Source organism: Stegostoma tigrinum, chromosome 26 (genome assembly GCF_030684315.1).
Source record: "Stegostoma tigrinum isolate sSteTig4 chromosome 26, sSteTig4.hap1, whole genome shotgun sequence".
Lineage (NCBI taxonomy): Eukaryota > Metazoa > Chordata > Chondrichthyes > Orectolobiformes > Stegostomatidae > Stegostoma > Stegostoma tigrinum.
The window spans coordinates 22,944,230-22,957,800 of record NC_081379.1 but is presented as its reverse complement, the minus strand read 5'-3'; the positions used below and the strand labels follow the sequence as shown (position 1 = coordinate 22,957,800).

At 41.4% G+C, this 13,571-nt stretch overlaps 2 protein-coding genes across 5 annotated transcripts in view; one reads left to right on the top strand and one right to left on the bottom strand.

Moving 5' to 3' along the window:
- Window positions 1-1,559, bottom strand: part of rnf215 (ring finger protein 215) — a 37,274-nt gene extending 35,715 nt beyond the window's left edge. The window contains exon 1 of one of the 2 annotated variants that reach the window (XM_059655026.1): window positions 1,156-1,559. In XM_059655026.1, the coding sequence (XP_059511009.1) occupies window positions 1,156-1,449 (294 nt within the window). In that variant the 5' untranslated portion in view covers window positions 1,450-1,559. The remainder of the gene's footprint in view (window positions 1-1,155) is intronic. The other variant, XM_048555806.1, reaches the window with a different exon arrangement.
- Window positions 1,560-4,155: 2,596 nt separating this feature from the next.
- The window catches only part of LOC125464145 (SEC14-like protein 2), a 69,434-nt gene continuing 60,018 nt past the window's right edge, over window positions 4,156-13,571 (top strand). The window contains exon 1 of one of the 3 annotated variants that reach the window (XM_059655020.1): window positions 4,156-4,647. In XM_059655020.1, the coding sequence (XP_059511003.1) occupies window positions 4,594-4,647 (54 nt within the window). In that variant the 5' untranslated portion in view covers window positions 4,156-4,593. The remainder of the gene's footprint in view (window positions 4,648-13,571) is intronic. The other 2 variants (XM_059655021.1, XM_059655023.1) reach the window with 2 other exon arrangements.

Here is a 13,571-nt window from a genome sequence, read left to right as displayed (position 1 = left end):
AGGACAAACTGCGCAAACCCCACACAGATAATCGCCAGAGGGTGGAATTGAACCCAGGTTCCTGGCTGTGAGGCAGCAGTGCTAACCACTGTGCCACCCATTTAAAGGACATTAGTGAACCAGATGGGTTTCTCTGACAATCCACAATGGATTCATGGTCATCATTAGATTTTTAATTCTAGATATTTCATGGAATGCAAATTCCTCCCCACCATTTAACTTGTCGGTCTCCTCTCCACCTATCTTCTCCTCTATCCACCTTCAATTCGCCTCCCCCTCTCTCCCTATTTATCTCAGAACCCTCACCCCCTCCCCCTTTTCTGATGAAGGGTCTAGGCCCAAAACGTCAGCTTTTGTGCTCCTAAGATGTTGCTTGGCCTGCTGTGTTCATCCAGCTCCACACTTCGTTATCCACTATCTGCTGTGGCAGGATTCGAACACAAGTCTCCAGAATATTATCCGGGCCTCTGGATTAACAGTCTAGCAAAAATCTTGCTTTGATATATTTTCAGCTATTAAAACAAAAACAAAACTTCCAATTAAGAAGTTATCAGTCTCTTTGGGAATTGTAACAAAAGCCTTTAATATTAAAGATACGACGCAGTAACTAGCTATTAAAGACAAAATTAGCCCTTTTTGGATGAAAATCCATACCAAAGGTACAATACTCTACTGGCCGATTTCTCCTATCAATTCTTGAAACACACTTTTAATCACCCAATATCTAATAATATTGGACCAAACTATCAAATTACTATTTATGCAAGGTAAAAGAAATTTGAACTGTCAATAAGTGATTGGCTGACCATAAATCACTCCTTAAAAAAAATCATTTACAACAACTGCTCGTTACACGACTAAAGTAACACAACGTGTTGCAAATGAACACTACAACTGGAAAAAAAATGTAAACAATGAGCATTTCTCAGACATTTGCAAGAGCTGCGCTTTGAGGAGCGGACCCGAATGAAAACGTACAAACTCGGTCATATCACTTGTAAATACATCTCATTGTGCCTTCGGGGTTATTTTGCATTTAAGTATCTTTGTGCAAATTCACGGGGTGGGGACGGTTGCTGTAGATTGTGCAGAAAGATTAACGCATTGAAGATAAGTGTTTTATGCATCCACAGACGGACGCAATGCAGCACTTACTAATATTAAGCTTCCTTCTAAGCTGTCCTGGTTATGTTTTGGAAAGGCGCGCAGACCCTGGTTACCTTGGCTGGGGCTGTCAGACCCGCTGCCAAGCGCCAACACGGTACCCTGCAGCCGGTAGCTGCTGCCCGACTTGAAGCCGAACTCTGCGGACCAACCCGTTCGAGAATCCATAAGAAAAACATCCACCGACGCCACCTTCTCGGCTGCCACCGCACACCAGCGGAAGAAATAGCCGGCCAAGAGGGAGTAAAAACCAAAACGCTGCCAACTAGCCGCTAATGCCACCATCTTCAGCCCGTCCTCCCCCGCTGCGCCTGTCCATCAGCAGGGACTCCTTCCGGGTCACTGGGTCATTCTCGCGCGTTACCGAGGTAACCGGGTTAGGCCTAGTGTCCCGGGCGGAGCTTGCGCTTTGTATGGTGAGAACGGCGTTTTGAAAAATTATCGTTCCACCTTAAGTGTTCATATTTCCTTGTCAAACCTTAGCGTTGCATCTGATGAATACGGTTCTGTCCCGTTTGAATTTACTGATCGGATTTGAAGATTCCCCAGGCAAGTCTGCTCAATTACAGGAGAGCGTGGTCTTTGAGTGTGCAGTTAATATAGTTGCTTTCACCTAAATTTATCTTCATCTATATCTTTGTGAGGAAGAAATAATATCAACAGAACCCAAGTTGAAGACCGCAATTTTTAAAAATAGAATAACCATTGCGTAAGGTGACAAAATACTTGAAGCCACTATGTTTTAAGTGAGAGAATAACTTCGCAGCTCTATGGGACATGACATCTGAAACTACTTTTTTGTTGTAATAAATTCTCGTTGTCCTCTTTGGCTGGTCAATAAATACCGATTCATCTAGTAAAAGCCGAATAGTTATTGCGTTTTTGTTGAATTCGTTCTAGCTCCGAGTTCTGCAAGTCCAAATAAAAACAGCCTTAGCGTAATCGATAATGACGAAGAGCGATCGAATTACCAGAATGTTCTTTTAAACCAGTCTGTGTACCTTTGTATTGATCATCATCGTTATTCGCGTTTTCAATGGGTTGGTTCTAGATAAACGCACAATTGGTGCAAACATAACCTGATGAAAGCATGGAATCCAAAATAGGAAACCTATTCCAATTTGTTCCCACTAAACGGAACTCCTCACAGTACTTTTGTACAAACTTGAAAAAATTAATTTCAGTTATGCTTTTGCATTTAAAAATGTATTCTCAATTATTTGTTATCGTATGTGATTTTAATACTACAATAATTCTGGTTTCATTTAAGTTTTGATCACAAAATGAATGTTTCAGTGGTACTGCTAATAAAGTTCAACTTCTTAAAAATCGGCCTGTGTCTCGCTTACCCATGTAAGTTTGCATTTATCTATTGCAAAATAGTAACATCTCAGCTTCAAATCAGGCAAGTAATCTAATTTATGCATGTTTCTAAAACTACAGACTATTCTTAAATTACATGCTTTCATTTGTATTTTAATGGTAATTAAATGGAAACTAAATCATTTTACAGGTGTTTTTTAATGTTGAAAGGAATTACATAATCTGAAGTAAATTTTATTGTCAGTATAATGTATCAACTTGTTTCTACTGCATCATTTTATGAATAAAGATTACTTTCACATTATGAACTTCAATATGCAAATTTTCCAACAACAGTAATGTATAGTACGGCTGTAAAAATAATCTTCCCTTCCAATCTTCTGTGTTATCAAATTGCTCTTCCAGCGTTGAATCTTAGATGAGTCACAACTTCTTCCAGCCATCATTGTAAACACTGAAGCCATCATCTTCAGTTCCTGCCACAGACTGCACATCACAAATTGTCCTCACTTAGTCCAAACTGAGCAAGATTCTTCACACTCTCTTTATGCTTTGTATCAAAAGGGGCACTGGGAAAGAAATAATGGGAACTGCAGATGCTGGAGAATCCAAGATAACAAAGTGTGAAGCTGGATAAACACAGCAGGCCAAGCAGCATCTCAGGAGCACAAAAGCTGACGTTTCGGGCCTAGAGATGAAGGGTCTAGGCCCGAAACGTCAGCTTCTGTGTGCACTGGGAAAGATACAGGATTGCAAAAACTCACTTAGCTGGGATATGGTGTACAAGTATGTGATCCAGATGGAAATGGAGCACACAAAGAAACAAATTTTTTGTGTATTAGTTATTAGTGGATAGAGCTAAGTTAGATTTTCTGAAAATGAAATAAATCAGAAACAAAAACAGAAATTGCTGGAAAAGTTCTGCAGGGCTGGCAACATCTGCAGAGAAATCAAAGTTAACATTTCGGATCGAGTGACCCATTCTCAGAGGCCCAAATTCTGAGGAAGGGTCACTTGACCCGAAAGATAAACACTGATTTCTGCCCATAAATGCCAGACCCACTGAGCTTTTCCAGAAATTTCTGTTTTTGTATATTTTTAGATATTCATTTTATATGTTTACTTATTTTGGGAAATGGATGAGTGGGACAACGCAGGAACATTAGGTTACCTATACTTCATAAGAAAGTGGAAAATATGGGAAGATAACATAGGAGGGTATTTGAATAGTTGAACTTAGAGGTGAAAAAGGCAAGGATGATATTTTCAGTGGGAGTAAGTGGCTGGACTGAGGTGATGTGAGGCAGGCAGTGTAATGATGGTGAAAATAAACAGTTTTTTTGTTGGAGAGCTTTTTGGATGTAGAACCTCGGGTTATGGTGAATAGAATATTTAGATTGTTATCAGCCCAGGTCGCTCCAAAAGCTTGTGATTTCAAATAAACCTGTTGGACTATAACGAGCTGTCATGTGACTTCTGACTGTCCACTGCAATCCAATACCGACAGCTGCATATCCTAAAACAGGAAGAGGTTTAGGGTTGGTGACAAAGGTACTGAATTAATGGCATATACTGAAGACAATGCTTTCAGTCTTCCTGACGTTTAGCCGTTGGAAAATTGTACTCCATCCAAGACTGATATTGGTGAACCAGATGGGGTTTTCCTGACAATCAGTAATGGTTTCATGATTATCGTCAGACATTAGTTCTAGATTATTATTGAGTTCAAATTCCATCGTCTACCATGGCGAGATTCGAACCGTGATCCCCAGAATATTAGCTGGATGTCTGAATTAATAGCCTAGCGATAATACTACTGGAACGTCGCCTACCCTTAAAATGGGAAGCTTTGATTTACCACCAGAGGGTACAATTGTAGTTTTAAAATCAGCTTCTTTTAAATGACATGGCACCGTTCATGTTTTGGAACAAAGCCCATTTTCCCTATAACCGGGATTTTCGTGGATACATTGTAATATCCGGCATAGACGTCAGACCAGCGGAGGGAGGGATGGTATAGCGGAGCCTCTGCCATGTGTCGGGACGAGGCGGAGCGTAGCAACATTAACCAGAAAACCAGTTGTCAGATGAGCTGCAGAAGCTGCAATGAGCGGACGTGTCGGAGACCTGAGCCCGAAACAGGCAGAAACTCTCACCAAGGTAAGGGAGAGGGTGCTGCGACTGGGCGAGGAATCACAAGCAAACCGGTCAGGTGTCTAACAGGTTTTTATGGTGCATAGATGTCCAAATAACATCTTAACACTTGGCTAGGGAAGGTCTGCTTATTTTGACCATGAACATTGGCGTTTCGTTCCTCTGTGCTAAGTTAGGAAGATCGTTGCGGTGCAAACATTAATCTCGATTTTGAGCGGTAGGCCTGGTCAGTGAGAGTCGATTCTGGAAACAGCTTGAAGCGCGGGAGTTTCAGAATTAAGAAGGTTTCTCCCCATCGATCGATAGAAGCGAGTCGCGTGGGTTAAGGTGTGTTTATATTCAACTTAAGAAACATTGGAAATGTGAAAAGGGGAAGGACGAAAGGTTACTGCAGGTCACCTCAGAAACGGAGGGCGCAATGTTTGCGCACAACCTGCTGTTGATAACCTTTGAGATGGCATTGCTATTGCAGTGGACAGGGATAAATAGACTTACGGGTGACACTGGGTTAGGAGCCATCAGTGGATCTCGCCGGCTCCAGCTTTCAAATGCAGCTTTTCACAAACGATAGGCCACTGTCAATGTTGCAATAGGGAAGTACCATCTCAAGACGACATTGTGTTCTGATCTTCTGAGAGAATGTCTGTTGTGACTTTACTGTACAACATATGGAAGTAAGTGATAATAAAAATGAGGTGTCACAATTTGTATTAATGTGACTGCAGTAATTGAAAATGTAACATCATCTTCTTAGAATCTGTATTGAATCATACTGCACCAAAACAGATCCTTCAGCTCCCAACCAGTCCATTCCAACCATAATCCCAAGCTAAATTAGTGCAACCTGCCTGATTTTGGCCCATATCTCTCCAAACATTTCTTACTCGTACTTATCTAAATATCTTTTAAACATTGTAACTGTACCCACATCCACCATTTCCTCTAGCAGTGCATTCTATATGTGCACCACTCTGTGTAAAACAAAAATTAGCGTCATGTCTTTTCTAAATCTTCCTCTTCTCACCTTAAAACTTTGCCCACTAGCCTTGAAAATCCCAACCCTAGGAAAAAGACACCTGCCATTCATCTTAATCTATACTCTTCATGATTTTTTAAACCTAGGTAAGGTCACCCCTTAACCTGTTGCTGCTGCTTTTAGCAGTTGTTGGTTATATCATTGTGTGAAGTCATCAAATGGAATATCAGACTCTTTCTTACAGGGAGAGTGAAATAATTAGAGAATAATTACCCTCTTTACACTTCTTCCCCCCTTATCATAGTCTGCTCAGGACGCTTTCTAAGATGTATTGGCAAAAGCTTGGAGAAAACTACTGAACGAAAAGCTACCATACAAATAACTTCCTGTGCTGTAAACATCTATGAGTTTGTGAGGACTGTTACAGGGGACCACAATTTTCTGGAAACACACACCATAATAGACTCACATTTACAATGCATGCCAGTGCTGTGTTCCAGAGGATGATGGCAAGTGACCTTGTGTGTTTTTTTTTAAACACCAGAACTTCCCAGGGACCCTCTACACATCTCCCCAGTGAACCTTGGCAAAACACTGAATATTCAGCTTTCAAAGTTTCACTTTAATTATAAAATTAACAATTTAAGAGAAGATCAGGAAATATTCAAAACCTGTGGAGATGGAACAGAGTTAACATTTCTGATTTATAGCCTTTAACCAGAACTGAAAAAGTTACAGATGTTTATGGTTTTCAGCAGGTAGAGAAGATGGGGAGGCAAGGGAAAAGAACAAAAGGGAAGGTCTGTGAGAGGGTGGAAGATTATTTAGCAAAAGGTATAGCAATAGGACAGGGAAAGTAATAAAGTATGGATTTAGTATGGGTATAAATAGCATTAACAGAACCATCAGCATATTTAAAAAACAAAAAGACAGGTTAGAATCTAAAGTTGTTTAACTGAATGTGTAATTCCAGAAGGCTGTAAAATGCCTACTCATGCTTGCAGACTGAACTGAGGTATTCCTCAAAATGGTTGTCAAAGTTGAGTTTGGTCCCCCTGATGCAGGAGTGACCACATCATTAGCAACGAATACAGCATACTGAATGGAAAGATATATATGTAAATTGCTATTTTGCCTTCAAGGAGTGTTTGAGTCCTTGAATAATGAGGAAGGATGAGGTAAAACGGTACGTGTACTTGAATGGTAAGGTGCTGTTGCAAAGGAAGGGTGTTGGGGGTGACTGAAGAGTGGATTAAGATATCATGGAAGCCACAGTGCTTTCAGATTATTGTTAAGGGAGGAAAAGGGAGGTTCAGATGAATTTGTTGATGGCATCATGCTGGAGCAGATGGAAGTGGTAGTGGATAGTCAGTTGCATGTAGAAAGTGGTTTGGCAGAAGGTGACAACAAGGGGAATCCCCATTCGCAGACAGAAGAGAAAAGATTAAAGTATGTGTGAAAGGTGGACCCAACATGTTTGAAGGCCCTACCCACAATGGTGATTAATGAAACAAAAATCCTAAAAGCAGAAGTAAAATACTGCAGATGCTAAAAAGCTGAAATTGCTGGAAATGCTGTTCTGGTCTGAAAGTGGGGGGAAAAAAAGACATTTCTGGTTAATGACTTCTCACCAGATTGGACATGGTGGAAGGCCTGGTGTGAAACTTGATGATGTCAGAATAGATATGATGGAGATGGAGAAATTGGGAAAATAGAGTGGAACCTAACTGGAAGCAAGGTGGGAGATAGTCATGGACAGTCACTTTGTATTAGATATTGTCAATAGTTTATTCTAAGAAAAAGAATGCCCTATGAGAGATGCAACACCTGGCCTTGTATTTCCTCCATTCTCACCATCTAAGATCCTGAAGATCCCTTATAAAATATAAGTGATATATCTTTATTCCTATTAGTTTGCATGTTGTTCACAGCGCAGTCACCCCCGGTCTGGAGAGATCAAACTCATATTAGATAACCGCTGACATCTCTGACTAGTCTGACTGGCATGATTATACACTTCCAGCATTCTGGATTGAGCTTTCAGTTCAGTGATTGCAGATTAAAAGCCCTATTATCCATCCCATTCCAATCTATTTTTGGTTTTGGACATCATCTGCTGATGCCATTTACACTTACTCTAGACCTGCCATGTTTCTTGTCCTGTTCTCACCCTCTTTGTCTTACACCATCACCCTTTTTCATTTTACCTGTCCTGCTTTCTACTCTGTCAAAATACTTTGTCTTGGCTCATTTCTCTCCTCCTTTCTTACTCTGCTTCTGCACTTGCTAAAAACCTGTCACATTGCTAACCTTTTCCAGTTCTGACGAAAAGTCAATGCACCTAAAATGGCCAGTTTATTTTCCTCTGTGTAGAAGCTGCCAAACCTGCTGAGTATCTCCAATATTTTATTATTTCAAATTTCCAGCATTTGTAGTATTACGTTGCTTTCGTATCAATCTCTAATTTACTAAATTGATCCTGCTTCTATTCTCCTTGTCACTTATAGCCAAAACACCATTGGTGACTCAGGGGTGCCCTGAAACATTCATCAGCTGTTCAATTTGCAGTGTTGAGTTAAAAATAATTTCAGACACACATATCTTTGAATTCCTAAAGTGTAACAGATCAGCGGAAATGCAAGCAAGAAAACATAGCATTCATACCATAGCAATGTAATCCGAATCAATACAAAATTAAAACAGTGAATATTTCCAACTGGGGGATAATGATTTGATGCTTGATAGAGTCAGAGTGAATTTTGAAAACGCCACCAACCCAATTGCTTCATTGTTTAATTATGGACTCAAATGCTAACTTCGTCCCAAGTCTAGACACTGGGCTTTCCTGCAAGAAGGCTGAGCATTTGAACAAAATTATTGATGGAATCACATGGAGAAAGGTCTTTCGTGGGAAGGAGAGGTAGCTCAATCACAGATTTATATTCCCATTGCAATATAAATCATCAGACCTATTCAGTTTCATAAGGGTTACATGCAATTTTCTCAATTAGTTGGTTCCTCAACATAAGTATTGTATTTTCCAAAGTGCTCCTGCCATTTTAACAGAAGGATGTTTGCAGGGACATCTAGCCAAAGAAGCACTCGATGCTTGGATCAGGACAGATCAGCTGTGTGTAAATTCTCAACTTATCTATATAGTCAGAAAATAATGTAAGAAAACATGCAAACAAAGGAAATATGTTGAAAATTTTACTTGTCAAAAATCCAGTCATGGTCCCAGTATCGGCACAGCAGTCTACATTTAAAGTGCAGGTCCATTCTGTGCAAGGATTTAATATATTAATCACAAATCTTTGATGTTAGGCTCCATATTAACCTACTTGCCTCACCATAACTTACCGTATTGTCCCACACTTGAACAGAAATGTAGTAAGATTAGGTTGTAACTGTTTCTTGTTCTACAGTTTTACAGTCCACCAATTCAGACACAGCAACAAAGTTTGTTTGCAGCTGATAGAGTAATGTTAGTATTCAGAATAAGTGCACAACATTCTGAATTTCTTTTGGTTTAATGCGATAATTATCTTCTATGTTCTTAGAAAATGAATCGGGGCATTAGTTATGGGAACAAAGAAATGGCAGAGGAGTTACGCGAATATTTTACATCAGTCTTTACCATGGAAGATACTATAAACATCCCATTAATACAAAAGAATGTGGAGATGTGGGGGAGGAATTAAGTACCATCACCATCACTAGAGAAGTAGTATTAGAGTAATGGGGATGAAAGCAGATAAGTCCCCTGATCCTGATTGCTTGCATTTTAGAATCCTCAAAGAATAGCTACAGGGATAATGGATGCATTGGCTGTAACTTTCCAAAAATCATGGATTCTGGAGAAGTACTGGAGGTTTGGAAAACCACCAATGTGACATCCCTATTCAAAAGGGATGGAGGTAAAAAAAGAGGTAATAATTAACCTAGTACCAATTGCTAGAAAAATTTTGGAATCAATTACTAAGGAAGTAATAGCAGAACATTTGGAACATCATAATCTGATCAAACATGGCTTCATGAAAGAAAATCATATCTGACTAATTTATTGGAGTTTTTCTCAGAAGTCTTAACCAGAACGGATAGAAGTGAGCCAGTAGCTGTATTGTTTTTCGACTTCCAGAAGGCAATCAACAATGTACCTCACAAAAGGTTGTCATGATAAAAGCCCATTGGGTTGGAGGTAGTTATATTGCCTTAGACAGAAAATTGGCTAACGAGCAGGAATCAGCGAGTGGGGATACGGGTTTTTTTAGGCCGGCAGCCTATAACCAGTGGTATTCCACAGGGATCAGTGCTGGGATTGCAGCTGTTTTCAATATACATTAATGACTTGGAGGAAGGAAGTAAATGGACTGCAGCCCAAATTTCCAGACAATCCAGAACTAGGTAAGAGAGGCAAATTGCGACAAGGATGCAAGAACTTCACTGAGAGATATTGTTAGGTTATGTAAGTGGGCAAAAAATTGGCAAACAGAGTATAATGTGGGGAAATGTGAAGTTGCTCATTTTGGTAGGGAGATCAAAAGAACAGTATTATTTAAATGGGGAAAAAAACTGCAGAAAGCTGCAATACCAAGGTTCTGAGTGACACTTGCACACAAAATACAGAAAGCTAGCACACAAATGCAGCAGGTAATCGAGAAGGCTAATGGAATGTTGACCCTTATTTCAAGGGAGTTGGAGTATAAGAATAGGGAAGACTCATTGCAACTGTACAAGGTACTGGTGCGACCATATCTGGAATACTGTAGGCAGCTTTGGTTTCTTTTTTTAAAGAAAGATATTATGTCAATGGAGACAGTTCAGAGAAAGCTCACTAGGATGATCCTCGATACAGAGGGCTTGTCATATGAGCAAAGGCTAAATGTCTTGAAGCTCTACTGATTGGCATTTAGAAGAATGAGAGGCGATCTCATTGAATCATATAGGATTCTTAAGTAGCTTGATAGGGTAAATGCTGAGAGGATGTTTCCCCTCATCAGAGAGTCTGGGACCAGAGGGCATAATCTCAGCATAAAGGGGCATCAATTTGAGAATGAGATAAGGAGGAATTTGTTCTCTAAGAAAGTTCTGAGTCTTTGTAACTCTTGCCAGAGAGAGATGTGCTTGCAGGACCCTTGTGTATATCTAAGGGTGAGACAGATAAAACTTTGATCAGTAGGAGGAAGAAGGATTATGGGGAAAGGCAAAAAACAAGCATGAGATATCTCAGAGCAGCCATACTGTTGATTGGCAGAGGAGGCTCAAGGGGCTGAATAGCATTATGCTTCTGCAACTGGCAACACTAAAGGTGATAAACATCAGTCATTGCTCACTCTGCTCCTAAACCTCTCTGCAGTCTGTTGTAATTATTTTCCCTGAAAATTGTAGTGTAAGTTTGTCACTTGAGGATGGAGGAGCACAACAGCCAATAGTACTGAATGTTGTAATGTTATCAGCACAAAAGATGTATTTTTGTAAAGTTATATGTACATAGGAAAATCCATCTTAGGAACAGAAGTAGGCCGTTTGAACCCTTGAGCCTGCTCTACCATTCAGTTAGATGATGGCTGATTTGTTTGTGTTTTGAATTTCACATTCACAGCTACCCCTGTTAACAATGTTTAGAGCTGGATGAACACAACAGGCTAAGCAACATCAGAAGAGCAGGAAAGCTGACGTGTCAGGCCTGGACCCTCCTGCCTCTTTGTAGGTTACATGAAACAATGCCTCTTCTGTAGCTACCCTGGCCCTAAACCCCACCTCTTCCTCCATTACATTGATGACTGTATCAGCACCGCCTCATGCACCCATGAGGAGCTCAGACAGTTCACCCACTTCACCAACACCTTCCAGCCCAACCTTAAGTTCACCTGGAGCATCTCTGATACCTCTCTCCTTACTGGATTTCTCCATTTCCATCTCTGGCAACCACCTGGAAACCGATATCCATTTCAAGCCCACCGACTCCCACAGCTACCGAGAACACACCTCCTCCCACCCACCTTCCTGCAAAAATGCCATCCCCTATTCCCACTTCCTTCGCCTTCGCCGCATCTGCTCCCAGGATGAGGCATTCCACATCCATATATCTCAGCTGTCCATGTTTTTCAAGGACCGCAATTTCCCCTACTCAGTGGTCAAGAAAGCCCTCAATTATGTCTCCCGCATTTCCCACAACTCATCCTTCACACCCCATCCCCGCCATAACCGCCAAAGGAGAGTCTCCCTCATCTTCACATACCACTCCACCAACCTCCAGATCTAATGCATCATCCTCTGACACTTCCGCCATCTGCAATCCAATCCCATCACCAAAGACATTTTTCCCTCCCCACCCTTATCTGCTTTCCGGAGGGACCACTCTCTTCGTGACTCCCTTGTCTGCTCCACACTTCCCTCCAGCCCCACCACCCCCAGCACTTTTCCCTGCAACCGCAGGAAGTGCTACACCTGCACCTATACCTCCCCCCTCACCCCCATCTCAGCCCCCAAGAAGACCTTCCACATCAAGCAGATGTTCACCTGCACATTTGCAAATGTAGTATACTGTATCCGCTGTTCCAGTTGTGGCCTCCTCTAAATTGGGGAAACCAAACAGAGGCTTGGGGACCGCTTTGCAGAACACCTATGCTCGGTTCACACTAAACAACCCCACTTCCCAGTTGTGAACCATTTCAACTCCCCCTCTCATTCCTCAGACGACATGTCCATCCTGGGCCTCCTGTAGTACCACAACAATGCCACCCGAAGGTTGTAGGAACAGCAACTCATATATTTTGCTTGGGAACCCTGCAGCCCAATGGTATCAATGTGGACTTAACAAGCTTCAAAATCTCCCCTCCCCCTACCACATCCCAAACCAGCCCAGACTGTTTCCGCCTCCCTAACCTCCTCTCACCTATCCCCTCCTTCCTCCTCAAGCTCCAACCCCATCTCTTACCTACTAACCTCATTCCGCCCCCTTGACCTGTCCGTCCTCCCTGGACTGAGCTATCTCCTCCCTAACTCCCCACCTACACTCACCTTTACTGGCTCCATACCTGCCTCTGACCAGTCTCCTCTTCACCTATCTTCCCCTCTATCCATCTTCTATCCGCCTCCCCCTCTCTCCCTATCTATTTCAGAACCCCCTTCCCCACCCCCATTTCTGAAGAATGGTCTAGGCCCGAAATGTCAGCTTTCCTGCTCCTCTGATGCTGCTTGGCCTGCTGTGTTCATCCAGCTCTACACCTTGTTATCTCAGATTCTCCAGCATCAGCAGTTCCTACTATCTCTATCCCTGTTAACCTTTGATTTCCCTGCCTAACAAGAAACTATCTACTGCTGCTTTCCTGCTCCTCTGATGCTACTTGGCCTGCTGTGTTCATCCAGCTCTACACCTTGTTATCTCAGATTCTCCAGCATCAGCAGTTCCTACTATCTCTATCCCTGTTAACCTTTGATTTCCCTGCCTAACAAGAAACTATCTACTGCTGCCTTAAAAATATTCAAAGGCCAAAGAAAAATATTCAAACTATATCAAAGATCACCCTAGTGAACCTTCTCTGAACTGCCTCGAATGACATAATGTTTTTTCTTTTAATTAGGAAACCATCATCTTCTGAGTTTCAAAGTCACACAACTGTTTGAGAGAAAAAAATACTCCATATCTCTGTCCTGAAAGTGTGCCTCGTAATATTTTAAACAATGTCCCCTAATTCTGCACCCACCCATAAGAGGAAACACCCTTTCTATGTCCACCTTGTCAAGACCATTCAGGACTATATAAAGCTGAATCAAATCACCTCTCATTCTTCTAAATTTCAATGGAAAAAGGCCCAATCTATCCAATCTTTCCTCACATGAGAGAACATTCCAGGTATCAATCTAATAAACCTCCAGTGAATCACTTCCAGTACAATTACGTCCTTCTTTAAAATGGAAAACCAAAACCCCACACACAATTCAAGGTGTG